Consider the following 19,342-nt stretch of genomic DNA (forward strand, 5'->3'; position numbering starts at 1 on the left):
TTTAATAATGCCATTCGAAAGAGCATCGTTTGTACCTTCAGGAACCATCGTTTAAATCGTTTGTACCTCAACGGAACCGGAAGTACAGGTTTTTCAAAAAATAAGTCCAAGAGGTATCTTCGTAAATTTTTGAGATATCGCAAAACGGCCAACGGCATTCGAAACCGCTCGATTAGCACCCGTTTGTACCTCCGTTCAAATCGTTTGTACCTCAAAGGGACCGGCAGTACAGGCTCTTCAAAAAACGTCCAAGAGGTACTTTCGCCAATTTTCGAGATATTCGAAAACGGCCAATGGCGGTCGAAAGAGCTCGGATAGCGCCTGTTTGTACCTCCGTTCAAATCGTTTGTACCTCTCTACAAACAACGGAGGTACGAACAACTATTTGTTTTACTGTGAAAACGCTGTACTTCCGGTTCCTTTGAGGTACAAACAGGCGCTATCCGAGCTCTTTCGACCGCCGCTGGCCGTTTTCGAATATCTCGAAAATTGGCGAAAATACCTCTTGGACGTTTTTTTGAAAAGAGTGTACTTCCGGTTCCTTTGAGGTACAAACGATTTGAACGGAGGTACAAACGGGTGCTTAATCGAGCTCTTTCGAATGCCGTTGGCCGTTTTGCGATATCTCAAAAATTTACGAAGATACCTCTTGGACGTTTTTTTCAAATTTTTAAAAGTTTGTATTTCCGGTTCCGTTGAGGTACAAACGATTTAAACGATGGTTCCTGAAGGTACAAACGAGGTACAAACGAAATATGCCCGAAAATTTTCATTTCGTTAAAGTCAGGTGCCAGGTTCACACCGGTCTTTCGTGGCAGGTCTGAGAGCTGAACTATAAGATTTGATATCACGATTTCACCACTGTATTTCATCATTAAAACAAAGTTTTCCACGCACATTTCACGCATCTGAAGATCTCAAAAATTTAATTTTTCAATGGGAAAAATGAAAAATAACGCGATAAAACATTTTTCGATATTCACAATCACGCGTAGAACTGTTTACTTTTCTTACTTGTGGCATCTGAACTCGAATTCCAGCATTGTCGATAACTTACAGCTACAGCTTTATTCCAGCCACTAATTTCGCAGTTTATTTAAAGAATTAGTTCTAAAAGACTCCGTTAGAAGGCTCTGATTGAAAAATGAGATGGTAGTACGACTCAACGATAGGGTAGGAACAGTTTTATTTTTGAGTAGTACGAGTCTACAAGGAATCCAACAAAACTTTGATTTTCGAATAATATGACTGGTGACTTAACTAAACTTTCTTTTTGAACAAATTCTGGTAATCATTCAGTTTAGCGGCCTCACCTCACATGAATGAAACATAAAAATTCAACAAATTTTTGTCGAAAAAGTAGAAAGTTTATTTTATTGTCTTCTTATATCTATAATTACGATATTAGAAAGATAGGAAATACCGTAACAGAGAATTTCCAGTTTGCTTCAGTTTAAAACAATTAAAATAACTTATTCAAGTTCACATTAAGTTACATATAAACAATTTGTATGTATATGCGCAAATAATGCCACGACTTATACTTGACTTGTTTTAAACTTACACACACATACACATGCATATATAGGCACAGGTTCTTACTTATTATACTTATTATACTAAAACTAAAAGATACGATATTTATTGTATTTTTTGTGCACATAAAATTAATAAATTCTTAAACTAAATTCTTAAACTAAAATAAACTTATCTTAGTATACATGCACACAATACGACAAAATTATTTATAACAAGCATGTTTGTAGAAAAAACTGAAGCGGTTTAGTTATACTTGAGATCATAATATATATCGTTATATCATAAAAAGAGCTAAATAATTAATGAGCTGATTAAGAGCTAAATAATTAATATCCTCAATGTAAAGATTCTATGAAGATTCTGAACGCGTATTGATTGGTACGGATTTTATATCTATTTTATGTTCTGCAATGCTTTCTACTATCTCCTTCAATGATGATGACGGGAGTTGTTTGAATGTTGCGGTGTTTGTAAATTCATTTAAGTGAAATTTTATAAAAGCCATTACATGTTCTTTTAAAATACTTGTCGGCTCTTTCATCGTAATGTCCAAAATGTCGAGGACATTTGCAACAGTAATATTAAGTATTAAAGCTTTTTCACACGTAACTTGAAGATCTTTTACATCGTATGTGAAGGATAGGCTCAACAACTCTAGGATTGTTGGAACGTCAGAATATATTGGTAATGAACCAGTTTCGATAAATGTTAGTATCATTTGAAAATAATCACTAGATGGTACATTTAGATTTATTGTTATATCATTTTCCTCTTCTTCTTGACATGTTTCACATATCGACGAGAAATAGGAACTTTTGATGGAACGTAATAAATTTTTTGATATTTTATACGCTCTACATTCGTTTAATTTGAAAATGACGAATGGTGGACAAATAGAAGCTCTTGCTCTGATTAAATTCTCATGTTTCTCCATGCCTGTGCTATTATTTACGGTATCCAACGGTACTGACTTCACATGTAAAGTCTTAGTTAAAATATCGCAAAGAATTGTAATCGTAAAATTCAATGTAAGCGTTCCTCCATTTGTGTACTTTAACAATGCGCTCGCTGTAGTTTCATACATGCATGAACCATTCTCTACATAGCCGGCTGTCGAAATGAATTTCTTTTTGCCCAACAAAATCGTAGATATATCGCAACTACCTTGAAATGGGTCCTCAGTAAATATATAAAATTTTATAACAGTATCATCCCAGTTAAGTGGTGTGTGAAACAATCGTATCTCAAATGTATATCGAGCTGTTTCAGGAAATGCTGCCGACTGAATTTTTGTTGCTGTTTTATAGAGTATAGCGAAATGCTCCAGATGCCAAGTGTAGTCAAATATATTCTTCGTATAATTTGTTCGACAATAACTCTTATAATACGAAGGTGTAATGGGTATATTTTCCATCTCATTATTTAATAGATGAACCTCATTATTTGAATCTAACATTCCTTCTAATTTGGAAGTGTCCTGAAAATGTTTATGTTTTTAAGACGACATAATGTTATCTGGGTGTTTAATGTTTCTTCTTCGAATAATGTAACATATCACAAATCGCAATCGAAAAAGATGAACCGACCAAACGAGATAGATTTGCAAAGATGTACCATGCAGGTAATATATTTTTTGCTTGATAATTTTCTAAATATTGTGTCACAGTTTTGCGATCTCATTTTTCTAAAATTGTTGTATTAAAGGCACATGCTCAAATATTTACACAGTTACATGATCTAAATATTCCTAGATACACATTAATTACATAGTTTAAATATTTCTAGGTATGAAAAGAGGAGAAAATAAAAGTGACACGATACAAATTGTCCTTCTTACAGTATAGGATGCATTCAACTGTATATTACAATTCCTCTGTAATTCTATTGAAAAAGTATGCCTCCTCATTTACAGATATTTAATTTAGTCAGTAACGTTATCAAAAACAAGTAAAATCAATCAGTAGTACATCATTTTAATTCATTTGCATTTTAAATATCGTGCACTTACTAAAAGAGAAAAAAAGATAATAATGCATATAAAAACTTACTTTTGTTTCCATTATATTTGGCAGTCTTTTGCTAGTATATCTCAATCAGAGATTTTATAATTATTTTGTAATGTTCCGGTAACGTTTTCAGGTAAGAGGTCTTCTTGGCTGGACTCTTCAGTATTCACCGATGCACTCTAAATGATGTGGCAGAAATGTGCAAGCGATCCCTTTTGAATACTGCGGCGTTACTGATTGTGAGTGTAACTCTTTACTGCCCGTATTGCATTTCGAATGAGTGCAACTGGTATAGACAACTTTATTCTTTTTGACGGAACTTCTTGTACTGCCTTGTACTAGTTTAGCTACTAATACTAGTACACGAAACACGCCCTTTTTGTCGAAAATACGTTAGTCCACGTAAAAACGGAAAAGCGGAAAAACAAAAGAGACGCGGCAAACCTTTTACTAGTTTTACATATACCCAACCTTTTACCATGGCAGATGGATTACCGACTGCAACTCTGGTTAACTTAACAGAACATAGATGGCAGTTGCTTGGATCGACCGCGTCTCATAGTACGCATTCGTGGTCGCGCGGCATGCGCCGCACATGCGTGAAATCTAGTGTCTTTTTTCATGGAGGCGGTGGGTTGGGATCCTGCGTGCCATGCGGCGGGCTTTGTTGGTACGATTGCCGGGGCTTGCCGCGGAGCGTGTGGGTCTCAGCTATGTGTAGTGTTAGCGCGAGACCAGCTGTAGTTTTCGGTCGATACTATAAGTCCACATATTGTAACCGCTAGCCGGATGGCGATGCCAAGGCCCTCTCTTTTTATACAATAAAAAAAAAATCTCATAGTACGCAATGTGCTGTTGAAGAGCAGAATATAAAAAGGAGAAATTAAAAAAATTGTTTTATTGTAAACATTGCATATTGTAGACAATTCCGCTATTTCGCAAATGCATACATTTTGGACGTTACATGAAAATTGTCAACTTACACTGGATGCATCTATCGTAACATGTATCAGCGACGTGCGGTTCCACCTGATGATTGATACACAGCAATGCTAATTGCATCTAACGTTTTTATTAATATAATGAGCACATGGAAATTAATACAACGACGATGTTATGATTTGCTCTCGTACAAATACTCGCTCCTCGTGATACTGGTGGCATTTACGTGCATATTTATCGGCATAATACATTTTGGAGAGGTTAGCAATTATGATTTGTATTGATTGGAACAAAACTTGATATATTTAGAAAAAAAATTTTGTGCAGTAAAGTAATGTCTGATTCTTAATTCAGGTATGGTTGACATGGAGCAAAGAAAAATACGAGGCGGTTTTTCACTCTTTCAATGACAACATCTTGGGAAAATCTTTTCAAAAAAAATTATGTCAGCACGTTCCAGTAGATGTGGTTTACACATGGGTAAATGGATCGGATCCGGTGTTCTTGGAAAACCTACAACAACACGTTCCCATTGTGGATCTTGGTGCCGCAGCATCACGATTTAGTGATAAAGATGAATTGCGCTACTCGTTGCGTTCGTTGGAGATGTATGCACCCTGGGTGAGGCATGTTTACATCGTTACCAATGGCCAAATACCAAATTGGCTTGATATGGATAATCCTCGGATGACTCTAGTCACTCATGAAGATATATTTTTAAATAAAAGTGATTTACCAACTTTTTCTAGTCCTGCTATTGAAAGTCATATTCATAGGTGCTTAATAGATACGTATAAATGTGCATTACGTGTATAATGGTAATATGTACAGACAAACATCGATATTTTCTATCCTATTCTTTAGAATACCTGGGATATCTGACAAATTTTTATACTTTAATGACGATGTTATGTTGGGTGCCGAGATATGGCCAGAAGACTTTATAACTCAAGCGGGTGGACAAAAAGTGTATCTGGCATGGTGGGTTCCAAATTGCTCCGAAGTCTGTCCATGGGCTTGGGTCGGTGATGGATCATGCGATCATGCTTGTAATACGACTTTATGCGAATTTGATGGTAATTGAATAGTCACTGCATACAATGATACCACATTATAATAACGATTTAAAACACCATTTCATAATTGTGATGATTGCGCAGGTGGAGATTGTCAAACGACCGCAATGCCTATCGACAGCGAGATGATGGAAGAGGAAGGCGATTATCCGTACAAGTATTTGCAAGAATCTCGTGAAAATGATAATAATAATAATAATAATAATATTATCAACGGACTGAAACTATTGGATATTTTACGTCGTAAAAACGGCACTCGACTGCCGCAGAACGATGAGACAGCGTCTACAATTCATCCGTACGATCGCGGTAATCAATTCAAAGCAATTCGTGATCTCAAGAATAGCAATTTTACAGCAATTCTACGCGCGCGGCAATCTTCTAACGCGTATGTGCAATCTGATGACAAACAAGTTCAGAAATTAGTGGAGAATGTTTTTGGACTCATGTATTCCAAAGTCTTGCACGGAAACGCTTCCAGCAAAAGTGCAAATCATAGCATGCAATTGAAACGCCACCATGATGATATCATGAATTTAGCTGAACCCGATAACTCCGTCAAACTCGGTAAATTCGCGTATCCCAATCAGTGGAAGCGTAATGCAAGAGGACTCGACACTTACGCGGAATCGCTGCTTCACGTTAATAAGATATACAACGCTGCTTACGGCTTCGAACGCAGAAGAGTGCCAGCGCATATGCCGCACCTGATAGACAAATGGGTCGTGAGTAGCATGCAGGAGAAATTCGAGTCCGAGTTTAAGAAAACCTCTAGTCACAAGATGCGAGACCCTGAAGACATGCAATTTGCATTTTCCTACTTCTACTTTTTGTCCAGCGAAAGAAGAAAAGTACCCACTGGGGAGATATTCGATATTTTCGATACTGACAAGTCACGGTAAGAGATCGCATGCCGCCTGATGATTACCAAACGATTATCAAAACGAGTGATTACAAGGTGATTACAATCTACCAATGTTCTTAGAACTTGGTCCGACAGAGAAATACGGACGCTGCTGTCGAGATTATATCCGTTGCCGCTTGATTACAATCTAGTCGTAGAATTTGAAAGTGCGATAACAAACTGTTCGCGCCGCACGGATGTACCAGAAATCGTTGACGTACCTCCCGGAGAGAGATATCTGGATTCTACTCTCGTAAGTGTGAAAAGCGCGACACTTTACATCGATGATAACGATAAAGACTCCGTGATACGAGTGGATAAACTCCAGTTTTAATTTTTTTTCACAGCCCGTAGTTTCTAAAGGATTGATATTGAACTGTGAATCAGTTTACAAAAGGATGCGATCGAAGTTTGGCGAGAGCAGTCAATATCCGTATGAGATAATAAAAGCTGGCAAAAATGAGATCTTCGAGATGTTAACCAGCAATGTTTCTCGAACGGTGCAGCTACTCGACGAAATTCGAAAAAGTCCAAAGTACGTACATCTCATTGTGCACCGTTGCACTTTTCGTTTCTTTTACACAGAACCATGTTCAGATGTGTGTTATTGCTTTCAGGAAATTTATTTGTTTAAACGACGACATGGATCCCGCACGGCACTCCGAGAATGAAATTATTCGCGCGCTGTTGAACGACTTTTATCGCTCGTTGTATCCGTTGCGAAGCAGTTTCGAGTTACCGGCGCAATATCGAAACCGTTTCTCCCACAGGCACGAACTTCTCCAATGGAGGGCGAGTCGCGCGAAAGTGAGAAATTTATTGCTATGCCTCGTGGCTTTGCTCCTTGTTCTGACATTTTATCACATGCTCTATCATCACGTGCGCAGACTGTGCAGAATCCGAGAGCTACCTACATTTCGTGTGTAAAGAATTGATAGATTTAATCTAATCTAGAAATATATATATATATATATATATATATATAAAATATATATAAAAAGAAAGAGAAAACTATACAACAAGATATATCTATACAAGATCAATATTATAAATAAGACTATCACATTCGTGGAAGAATTTCCACGAGAATTTGTTACCTTCTAAAACTAGTAATATCATGATTTAGTGAATATCTCTCTGTGATATAAACAAGCACTTTTTGTAACTACATTTTAATAAAAACGTTTGTCTATAAATGGAATGTCAAGACTGCCTAAGTGATAAATGTCCGAGAGTCGAAGACGTAATTCAATGAATTATGTACAATTCTTTTACGCTTCGCAGTTGCATTCTATGTATCTGTATCGTGAAATAACGAAATAACGTTATCGGCGCTCCGACGTCAATCGCTCGTGTAGAGATGGACAATTCGTGTGTCGAATGTTTCGCGGCCCTATCATGCCCTCTTGGAGCTTCGCGCACTCCAACATCCAGGACGCTACGCTCGCAACTCGCTTGGCTGGCACGCGAGGTCCTATGCCTGTATTGCAATCAATTCAAATCAGTTTCAACAAGTTAAATGAGTAATAAGTTTGCAAGAGAGCACGTGATTACCTGGCACATTCGGATAGATATTTGTATCCTGTTCCGCTGCAGAAAATGCACTTTCATTGCTATTTGTATCCTTCGCTCCGCAAAATCTCTCATCGATCGTGTAATCTTCATTCGCGCAGTCCTTGCTGATCGAAGCGTCTCTTTGACTGGTCGAAGACTCCTCCTTTTCCTCGCGATGAATATTTTCTCCTTCGAGCAAAGTACTTTCTACCACCTCTGTCGACAAATCGGCTAAACATGAGAAGAGAATTCAAATGGGTGAATCAAGCTCGATGTCACACGCAACAGAAAATATAGCTGGCAACATACTCTTTGAGGATTCGACATCATCCTTTGGTATTTGTTCTAAATTCAAGTTAATGTCTGCGTCGGTATCCTGGCTATTTATGGAACAGATGCGATCCATGGAGCTGCCTTTGGGCGCGGTATGTTCGGTTGTATCGTGATCGCACCTACTCTTCCCATCGCACGCGAGTCCTGCCAAGTATCTGTTTACATGTCCAAATATTATTCGAATGTTTCAACTTTGTGATCAACAGAATAAGAGATAATTGATCTTTACTGCAGACTTACTCGTATAACTCCGTAAATAACGTAAGTGGGATCATTGCAGATCCACCGTCCGGTTCATGAGTGAATAACTGACAAATCATGATCATCGTTTCAGTAAGATTGGCGCCAAGGAGGCCTACCGCGACAGCCAGGAACTTCTTGATCCGACAGGTACGACGAAACCTTCCGATGGTCGCGATCGTGTCAAAGTCCTTGCGGTCCAAGCAGAGGCAGTCCCAACGACGCGAAATCGTTTCGATCGGCAACGTCTTGTTGTAATCTAAAAAGTAAAACAATTGATTCCGGAATTGCTGGGACGCTTCTCGTGATTCAGTGTCGTACTTCCAAACTGTCGAAGCAGTACTCGGAGAAAGCCTAGGGTCAAGCCGGAGGCCGTGCTCGGTGGCGGGTACTCGAGTCGCGACTTGGCCGGCGGCTCCTCACCGTCGGCCAACGCGCGGAAATACGAGCCGGACCACTTGAGCAGATCGTAGGGCTGCGTGCGGATCGCGGCCTTGCAAAACTGCTTCAAGATCATCGGCAACTTGGCCGGTACCGCGATCTCTCGTCCGAGGTAGGGCTGCTCGATGAACGACATTGTTACGGCGACGTTTCGTTCTCGGCGAATGTGTCATTGATTGTTGTGCCGTCATCGGTACTCTCGTTGTCTGGGAGACGTCCGGGAGATCAGAATGCGCGAAATATTGGTCGGGTCAAAGAGCCGTGGCAGTTTTTCACCGTATAAATCAATCAATTAAAAACGGAAAAAACTTTCAAACAACAAATCCTTTTCCACAATTACAATACACATAAAAATGTTTATCAATATGACCTGGAGTGGCCAGTGAACACCGTCGCGGCGTCTGTGTTACCGGCGGAATCGGTTATTTTCCTGCATTTTTCAAGAAATGGATCTTTTTATTGAATTCGCAGAATGAAAAATCCTTTTCCACGATGAAAGTACACACAATAATGTAGTGTGGAAAACAGGACTTAACTTCCCACACAGAAAATAATTTGTATTAGATATCTACTGGATATTTTTGATGGATGTATGGATATCCATGAATATGTAGGAAACAGCCAGTGGACATGCCTTAAATATCCAAATGTCCGTAATACGAGGTTGCATAAATATCCATGGGATATGTAGACCAATATCTATTGAACATCTACATCCCTATCCTCGGGATATTTATATATATAATAGATATCTAGTGCATATATATTAATATTCAGTGGATTTCTCCGTGGATATTCATTCATGATATCGTTAGTGTAAGACAATAAATGGAACATGACTCTAAAATTGCAAAATAACATAGATATAAATATAAATAAAATATCAATAAGAAAATATACATTTAATTGCACATAAATAGTAAAAATTGAACAGAATTTTGATTGCAGAAATACTATATGACAGAAATGTGATTATAATGTCACCATGATTTATTAAGAAATATTAAAAAAAGAGTACTGGATCGGTTTTCCGGATGGTTATTTATAAGGTGATAACGCAAATGTTTCTTGCGAGAACGTCACACCTGGCCTGGCCATCTATCGATCGCTTGGTGAATCAGAGGCGGGAATCTCACACACACACTTATGTTGATTTTTGTCTCTTGTTCCATAATCGAGTACATTGAAACGTATGATGTAAAAATAATTAATACTCGCAAATTAAGTAGAAATTACTATTTTTTTTCTATATTAATTATATAATTTTGAATCAATTTAATAAAACACATTTTTCGTTTCTGTGGAAACGTGAAAAATATGTTTTTAAAATTTAGGTCTAAAAACGGTTTCTATTTAAACCGTTTCTTAAATGGTACTTTATGTTTCTTAGACATTAGATACGTCTAAGAAACATATATTAGACTAACATGTGCTACCTGGGGACTAACCGACGTTCCGTGGATCATTAATGGACGGTTCATGGAGCATCGATGGACGTCTATTAGACGTTCCGTGGATCATTAATGGAAGCTTCATGGAGCTTCGATCATAGACGACTAACCGACGATCCATGGATCATTTATGGACGGTTCATGGAGCATCGGTGGACGTCTATTAGACGTTCCGTGGATCATTAATGGAAGCTTCATGGAGTCTCGATGCCACGAAACGTCGGTTAGTCGCCCATCGAGGCTCTATGAACCTTCCATTAATGGTCCATGGGACGTACATTAATCGTCCACCGAGGTTCCGTGAATCTTCTATTAATGATCCACGGTACGTCTAATAGACGTCTTTAAAGACGTCTAAAGGCAGGAGCACAGACTTTTGCATAAGCGCATAAAAAGATGCATAAGAAATTTGATTGGTCTATAAGCATGTGCATAAGGAAATGGACCAATCAAATTCCTTATGCATCTGTTTATGCGCTTATGCAAAAGTCTGTGCTCCTGCCTTAATGCAGATCCACTGGACGTGCAAGGCGGAACTATGGATTTCTAGTAGCCGTCTAATGGATGTCTAGTGGATCTCTACTGGATGTTCCGAATCTCCATGACATACGTCTAATGGACGTCCATTACAGATTTTCGGTGGATGTAAATTTATGTAAGAATAACTTCAATTATATATATTTGTACGTACAAAATAAGTAGCTATTGACAAAGAGACAGAAGGAAAGAATTTAAAAGAACTTATATAAGTTGTGCAATTTATACGTACAAAATAAGTAGCTATATTGACAAAGAGACAGAAGGAAAGAATATAAGGAAACTTTTAAAGGAACTTATATAAGTTGTGCAATTTATACGTACAAAATAAGTAGCTATTGACAAAGAGACAGAAGGAAAGAATTTAAAATAAGTTGTGCAATTTATACGTACAAAATAAGTAGCTATATTGACAAAGAGACAGAAGGAAAGAATATAAGGAAACTTTTAAAAGAACTTATATAAGTTCTGCAATTTATACGTACAAAATAAGTAGCTATTGACAAAGAAACAGAAGGAAAGAATTTAAAATAAGTTGTGCATTTTGTACATACAAAATAAGTAGCTATTGACAAAGAGACAGAAAGAAAGAATTATATACCCATACAGCACAAGATATCGTTCTATGATCATTCATAGAATAATGTCGGAGAATGTTTAGAATATTCTCATATAATGCTTCAGAGTTTCTGTGAACCTTCCATGGAACATTTGAAGTTGACAAAAACTCACATTCTCTGAATGTTCTATAAATATTCTGTAGCATATTCTATGAACATTTTGCGTATGTTTATTGCTCACTGAACATTGAATAAAGATAGAATGACGCTCGCGATCGTTGGGAGCGTCAAGTGGAACGTACCCGTAGTCGTAGACCAGATATTGACCAATATCAAAGACGTCCAGAGTCTTCCGGATATTTCTACGAAGTCCTGCGAATTTTTACTATATGTTTTCTAGGACAAATAGGATTATTTCGATCGACAAACCTATTCCTATCAAAACCATGTACTACGAAATGCATCACGATACGGAATGAATAAAAAGTGCCCTGGCGGGCCACCTTGACGGATTTTAGGCAGACAGTAGATTTAGTTTAGACTTGTTTTAGATGCGTTCTGGATGACAGAATACGTTTACTAGTCTCATTTTTAGATATGTTTTGGACAAATATCTGTCTACACACTGTATAAATGCTGTCGAAATAACGCTGCTTAGTCAGTCTAAAACCTAATTTATTTATGTAAGTCGAAAATAACAGAAACACCAAGACAAATTCTATAGACTACTTTCAGCGATATCTTGACAATTTGAACAACTTTCAGACAAGTCATGTATGACCTTTCACTAGTCAAAATTAATGAATTCTATTTATTGTAAATTTTTTAATTTTAATATCAATTATGTATTAAATGTATTAAATACAATAAAATGTATATTAAAATTAAAAAATTTACAAAAATAAAGTTCATTAGTTTGACTTCTAAAAAGCTCATATATGACTTGTCTGTACCCATACAGCACAGAAGCTTGCACCAACATTGCAGCAACGTTGCAACGTTGCAAATTGCAATGCAACAGTACAAAGACATTGCAGGGATATATATCCGCAAAATACCAGCACACTTGTAGCAACATGACATTAATATTTCGGAAACATTGCACAATCAAAATTTGTAATTAATTACTATTAATTATAATTCATTTTATTAAAACATTGGAGTCTTCCTATCCTAACGAGATTCGTCCAAATCTATTCGACCAATGATGTGTGATGACCAGAATCTGAGCTCGGTAATATATATGTGCATGTGGTGTTTGTCTCTTTCGACTATCTAAAGAACATGGTTGTACGACGCGAGCATCATTCTAAAAGAAAGTAGTTACGTAAAAGAAAAAGGTAAGTACTTTTTTATAATATTATGTCTAATTATAGCACTTGTGTGCTGTTAATCTTGTATCTATTAATTATAATAGAGAATCACTCTATTTGCCTATCTCACGGTTTATATCACTATAACCTCAAAATTATGGAAATTCATTAGAAAACTGCATATTAATATTGTAATATTTTTAATAACTTTTTCTGTTATACAAGCTGTTCGTGAAATACACAATCATGCCACTGATGCAGAAATTCCTGAATGCATTTCCAAGTGGCTTGCTCAAGCTCCGGTTAGGATTGAGAGATCAAAGTATGTCATTTTACATATAATTCTATACATACTTGCAGTATGTATATTTTTATGTAATTTTATGCTAATATATGAATTTTAATTCCTATTTTATTTTTACAGGCAACATACAAACAAAAACGAAGAAGATTCAATTATTTAATTAAAGGAAAAATATTTTAACATAATTAAAGGAAAAATAATATCTCAAGAAGAGGATTTTTAAGTTTTTTTTTATAAAGAACAGTTACTTTATTATAACAAAAATAGCGAAAATGTTTATTTCATTTTTTATTACTATTGTTATATTACATATAATTGTCTATTTATGTTAATAAATAAAAATATTGAAGTTATATAAATAAAAATATTTAAAGTATATAATAATGAATAATTATAATTATTGCAAATTCATTACATTGCAATATTATTATGATATTTCGTTGCAATGTTCCGAAAAACGGACATTTTCACATTCCTGCAATCCCATAGCAATGCTGCAGAAACATTTCGCAGTGAATTTGCAATGTTGCCACGTTGCGGTGGAAGATTCCTGCAATATATATGCAATCTTTGCGTGCTGTATGGGTAAGTTATAAATTGTCAAAAATACCGCTGGAACTTCAGGACTGGTCCAGCTAAAGCTAAGCCTAGTTAAAGTTAATATAATAGAGATGTTTTTATAAATACATTGTTAATAATGTGTAGAAACCGATTTTGTGGATAAGTCTTGGACTAAATTTGGATGTATTATGTCCAAATACATTGAGTGACGTAGACAAGATTTGGTCATAATCAGAACGCAGTATATCTTTCGACAACTCCTGATAAAATGTAGATGGACTGCTGGACATTTTATACTCATTCCGAACTATATCTGGACCTTTACAAGTACAAAAACTGTCTAATTACGTCTATATGATTCAAAATTTGTCGAGAATACATCTGGTATTTGTCCAGTACTGTCCAACACTTGTCAAGGCGGCCCGCCAGGGTGTGACCTGATAAGTCGATTAATGTTATATATTTTTACACAAAACAGTTCGTAGGACGTTATAGGAATATTTAGATACATAACCAACGAAATAAAATATTATAAGAATATTCATTGAAATATATGTCATTAGAATATTCTGAGTACTTACCAAATAACATACCAATAACATTTAGAACATTCGTGAAACTGTTTACGAATATTCTTTTCGAATATTCTCACAATCAGAATATATGGAAATCATGTTGTTAGAATATTCTCCGAATATTTTGTGCTGTATGGGATATCTCTATGTTGTTTTTATCAGTCACATATTTCTTATCTCAAATTACCCCTATTTCTTGAATCTATTACTTCAAGCTTTGTGATCTTCTGATTAGTCTTGTATATATATAATGAAACAGCGGACTCTATCAGTTTCATTATTCGTCTTTGGTATTTCGTTATTGACCTAGCGTTACTCCATCGAAGAAAAACTTTTGTCTTCATTTCCGAATATATCGTATTAGTATACAAAAGTAAAGTGAAGCTTACAGACAGGTAATAAGCATTTTTTAATTCATTCTCTTTATTAGGACGTCTATTTTCTTGATGAAATTAATGTAACGTAACATAATAGACATAAATAGAAAAGATAGAACAACTATTTGTTTGGAACAACTATTTGCTTGGAACAACTGCGTTCTTTTGAGGAAAAGGAATTTGGCAAAATATTTCTTTGGGAACATCTTCAAGATTATTGAGTATCAGTAATCGTAGGAGAAATATGGAGGACAGTATACCGTGTCTCGTAGACGATGACATTGTCATTGCGGGCATTTCAGGTAAGTATCTATCAAACCTCTGTGAACCTCATCTTTAGCAACTCATCTTTTAAAAAATAAACTTTTCGTTACAGTTCTGCATGCACCCCTAAGAGTTCTAATTTTTCGATCCGAGAGACTTAGAAATGTTTGACTCGAGGAACGAAAATTGGCGAGAACTCGTTTAGCTTTTTATTTTAGCTCTTCGAGACTTATATTAATAATAATTAGAACTCTTGATATCCAGAACTCTCAAACAATGTTTCGACCCGAGGGACTTAGAAATGTTTGACTCGAGATATTTTTTGACAATTCCAACGTTCCGTTGATGATTCTGGGTAGCACCTTACGAGTTCTAACGATTATTATTAAGTCTCGAAGTGCTCAAACTAATATTTAAGGAGATATCGTAATTTTTCTTACTTCGTTTTGTAAAGTTAATTGGCAACCCGAAAATTTATCTACAGTTTTTTGTACTTAATATGACAGAACTGTTTTCTTAAGGAACTCTAGAACTCATAGGAGTACATGCAGAACTGTACCGAAGTTTATTTTTTAAAAGACGTGCTAACTTTACAGACGTGTATCTATCAAGAAACAATCAAGCAGAATGAACAGCAACATAACATGTCTGATAATATAACGTTCTTTAAGGCCGTTTTCCCGAGTCATCGAATATGGAAGAGTTTAAAGAAAATCTAATGAAGCAAATGGACATGGTGAATGATGACGAGCGCCGTTGGCCAGCAGGTATGTGCAGGCTACCGCACAGATCCGGCAAGATTAAAGACCTCAGCACTTTCGATGCCTCTTTCTTCGGGGTGCATCATAAACAGGCACACGTAATGGACCCGCAACTTCGTCTGCTACTAGAAGCAACGTACGAGGCGATAGTCGATGCCGGTGTCAATCCTTCAACCATAAGAGGATCGCGTACTGGTGTGTTTGTTGGTGCTTCGGAGTCCGACGGTTTTTGGTCGAAAGACCTGGACAGCGTAAACGGTTTGTACAATTTAAGACATTTCTTCTGCAATATAAATTATTCTTTCTTAGTGCGAGACAAATCGTTCGATAAACTTGCGTTTGGTTGTAGGATACGGATTGCTCGGTGGTTGCAGAGCGATGTTCTCCAACAGAATTTCCTTCGCGTTCAACTTCGTCGGACCGAGCTGCACGTTGGACTCTGCTTGTTCCTCGAGCTTGTTCGCCTTGCACTACGCGATTGCCACGATGCGCGCCGGCGAATGCGACAGCGCGATCGTCGGCTCAGTGCATCTCCTGCTGAAACCGGTGAATGCACTTCACTTCCAGAAGTTGAATCTGCTGTCCCAGGACGGTAAGTGTAAGGTTTTCGATGCCGCGGCTGACGGATACGTCAGGTCTGAGGCGGTGGTGGCAATGTACCTGCAAAAGGCGAAGGACGCACGGCGAATATACGGCACGGTAATCGGTACAAAACTTAACAACGACGGCTACAAGCCCCAGGGTATCACGTATCCCAGTGGCAAGATGCAGAATCAAATGTTGCGTGAGGTGTACAGCGAGGCGAAAATTAATCCTGCTGACGTGGTCTACGTGGAGGCGCATGGTACTGGCACCAAAATGGGCGATTTGGAAGAAGTGAATTCCATCGATAAGATGTTCTGCAAGAACAGGAAAACACCGCTGCTAATCGGTTCAGTGAAATCCAACATGGGACATGCGGAACCTGCCAGCGGACTCTGTTCGATCGCCAAAGTATTAATCGCAATGGAAACGGGCGTGATTCCAGCAAATTTGCATTTTGCCATCCCGAATCCAAACATTCCTGCGTGTGAAGAAGGACGCATACGTGTAATTGACAAGGCAACACCGTGGAACGGCGGTTTCGTAGGCATTAACTCGTTCGGCTTTGGTGGTGCGAACGGCCACGTCATCCTACACAGCAATCCCAAGCCGAAGTTACCGTCAACGTTGAATACTGGATTGCCATCCAAGCTGGTCTTGGTGTCAGGTCGCACAGAGGAAGCTGTACACACGTTGCTAGATAAGGCGAAGGAGCATAGGGGAGACGATGAGTTCCTCTCACTGTTACATGTCGTGCACAAAGACAAGATATTAGAACACAGAGTCCGTGGCTATGAGATATTCGACGGCGACAGTAGTACACGTGAAATAATTGAAATAACGAAAAACGATGAACAGCGTCCTATTTGGTTCTTATTTTCCGGCACGGGCGCTCAATGGCCGGGTATGGGCAAGGAACTGCTTGGCATCGAAGTTTTCCAGCGCAGTCTGCAACGTTGTGCGGATACACTGCTGCCTTACAATGTCGATCTCATGAATATTATCTTGAACAGCACCGACGAAACATACAAAAATGTGACAAACACTTTTGTATCAATCGTAGCTATACAGATCGCTCTAGTAGACCTACTGACACTGATAGGCATCCAGCCAGACGGCATAGTCGGACACTCCATTGGAGAATTGGCTTGCGCTTACGCCGATGGCACCGTTACACTGGAGCAAACCATGTTAATAGCCTATTTCAGAGGTGATTCACTTATAAGTGCTAAGTTGGAACCATGTACTATGGCAGCTATTGGTCTGAGTTGGGAGGAAGCCAAGAAAATATGTCCGTCTGATATCATCCCTGCCTGTAATAATTCCATAGATTTGATCACTGTTTCCGGTCCAATTGAATCTTTGCAGACATTCATGAAACAACTAAAAAGCAAGAACATCTTCGCCAAGTTGATTGACAGCTGTGGGTTTGCTTTTCACAGCAAATATATCGCTGCGTCCGAATCTAAGCTGCGGGCTTCGCTCGATGGAATCATGTCAAATTTCAAACCGAGATCGGCCAAATGGATCTCCACTTCAGTACCCGAGGCCGCATGGAACACTCCGATCGCTCAATTCAGCTCACCAGCTTATTTCGTGAATAACTTGCTGTCTCCCGTGCTCTTCCGGGAGGCGATAACGCACATTCCAGAAAACGCAGTCACAATCGAGATCGCGCCGCACGGTCTGCTACAAGCGATTCTACATAGATCGCTACCAAAGACAGTAGCCAAGATCAGTCTCCAGAAACGAGATCACATCAATAATCTGGCTTTTCTACTATCCAACATAGGTAAACTGTACACGGTCGGCGCACAACCCAACATCCTTAAGTTGTATCCGCCGGTGAATTTTCCTGTTGGTCGCGGAACGCCGATGATCGGATCACTGGTCAAATGGGACCACTCTATCACGTGGGAAGTGCCCACTTATCACCAGATAACTTCAGGACAAGCGGGAGACTACGTCGTCACAGTCGATCTATCGAATGAAACGGACGCGTACTTGGCAGGACATCGACTGGAGGGACGAGTTTTCTTCCCGGATGTTGGTTATCTAGTTTTGATCTGGAAGATCTTCGCACAAATGCACGGTATTCACTTCGAACGACTGCCGGTGATCTTTGAGAATGTGCATTTTCAACGCTCCACGATCATACCGAAAGAGGGCGCAATAACATTCTTGATAAATATCTTCAGAGAAACGGGCTTTTTCCAGATCTGTGAATCCAATTCAGTCGTCATCACCGGAAACATACGTGTGTCCAAGAATATCAAGAAAGAACAGTTAGATTTGCCGCCATTGTCACCGCCTACTGATAAGGAGAACCTGCCTATGAATACTGGAGACGTTTACAAACAATTGAATCTGCAAGGATACGAGTATAGTGGTATTTTCCAAGGTGTTAAATCCTGCGACAATTATGGGACAACTGGCGTGCTGCATTGGTTCAACGATTGGATCCCCTACTTAGATAGTATGCTCCACTTTGTCATAGCCTTCTATCACAGAGTGACATGTATGCCGAAGTACATTCAGTACGTTGTGATCGATCCCGTTTTTCATACACAACTCATCGAGAAATTGGAAAATAAAATACCAATATATAATTATAAAGACATCAATGTCATCAAATCTGGTGGTATTGAGGTGAGAGGATTCAAAACTGCTTTGGCTCCACGACGAAAGCAGGTTCAGCCTAGGCATGAACAGTATACCTTTGTACCGTATGACAATCCGCACTGTCTGGTAGAAGATCCATGGGTGGGGCAATTGCACGCACTCACTGTGCTATTGCAAATCGTGCGCGAGAATGTTATAACATCTAAAATCAAGGCCGTGGAAGTTGCAAACGAACAAACGGAGAACGCTCTTCTGACACCACTAATATCTGACATTTTCCGTGGAGAGTTCTCGGTTATTGTAAGTGTGCTTTATTAGACTTCAATGAGTAACAACAAACTATTATATTCTGTATATTATAGTTGCTGCGCTTTGTAAAAATGCTTTATAAGAAAATCTG

General features: G+C 38.2%; 4 protein-coding genes across 6 annotated transcripts in view; 2 read left to right on the top strand and 2 right to left on the bottom strand.

Moving 5' to 3' along the window:
• Positions 1-751: 751 nt before the first annotated feature.
• LOC105282928 lies at positions 752-4,042 on the bottom strand. Its single transcript, XM_020032829.2, has 2 exons — positions 3,588-4,042; positions 752-3,016 (listed from the first exon to the last, which is right to left on the bottom strand). Exons 1-2 carry the CDS (start codon positions 3,597-3,599, stop codon positions 1,889-1,891), a joined length of 1,140 nt encoding a protein of 379 aa, XP_019888388.2. The 5' UTR covers positions 3,600-4,042; the 3' UTR covers positions 752-1,888.
• A 149-nt stretch (positions 4,043-4,191) lies between these two features.
• LOC105282929 (N-acetylglucosamine-1-phosphotransferase subunits alpha/beta) lies at positions 4,192-7,659 on the top strand. Of its 3 annotated transcripts, XM_026975472.1 has the most exons (8): positions 4,605-4,747; positions 4,842-5,108; positions 5,237-5,263; positions 5,352-5,563; positions 5,648-6,461; positions 6,549-6,720; positions 6,815-7,002; positions 7,085-7,659. In XM_026975472.1, exons 2-8 carry the CDS (start codon positions 4,972-4,974, stop codon positions 7,392-7,394), a joined length of 1,860 nt encoding a protein of 619 aa, XP_026831273.1. In that variant the 5' UTR covers positions 4,605-4,747; positions 4,842-4,971; the 3' UTR covers positions 7,395-7,659. The 3 variants fall into 3 exon arrangements, with proteins under 3 accessions (XP_019888400.1, XP_026831273.1, XP_011343574.1); XM_020032841.2 differs by having other exon boundaries at positions 4,192-4,747; positions 4,842-5,263; XM_011345272.3 differs by lacking the exon at positions 5,237-5,263.
• On the bottom strand, positions 7,624-9,343 carry LOC105282930. Its single transcript, XM_011345273.3, has 5 exons — positions 8,916-9,343; positions 8,595-8,853; positions 8,331-8,509; positions 8,022-8,252; positions 7,624-7,947 (listed from the first exon to the last, which is right to left on the bottom strand). The coding sequence occupies exons 1-5, from the start codon at positions 9,169-9,171 to the stop codon at positions 7,793-7,795; spliced, it is 1,080 nt and encodes a 359-aa protein (XP_011343575.1). The 5' UTR covers positions 9,172-9,343; the 3' UTR covers positions 7,624-7,792.
• A 5,589-nt stretch (positions 9,344-14,932) lies between these two features.
• Positions 14,933-19,342, top strand: part of LOC105287194 (fatty acid synthase) — a 30,906-nt gene continuing 26,496 nt past the window's right edge. The window contains exons 1-3 of the mRNA XM_026975468.1: positions 14,933-15,015; positions 15,649-15,996; positions 16,088-19,242. Of these exons, the coding sequence (XP_026831269.1) occupies positions 14,958-15,015; positions 15,649-15,996; positions 16,088-19,242 (3,561 nt within the window). The 5' untranslated portion in view covers positions 14,933-14,957. The remainder of the gene's footprint in view (positions 15,016-15,648; positions 15,997-16,087; positions 19,243-19,342) is intronic.

The sequence above is a fragment of the Ooceraea biroi genome, chromosome 2 (genome assembly GCF_003672135.1).
Source record: "Ooceraea biroi isolate clonal line C1 chromosome 2, Obir_v5.4, whole genome shotgun sequence".
NCBI classification, from domain to species: domain Eukaryota; kingdom Metazoa; phylum Arthropoda; class Insecta; order Hymenoptera; family Formicidae; genus Ooceraea; species Ooceraea biroi.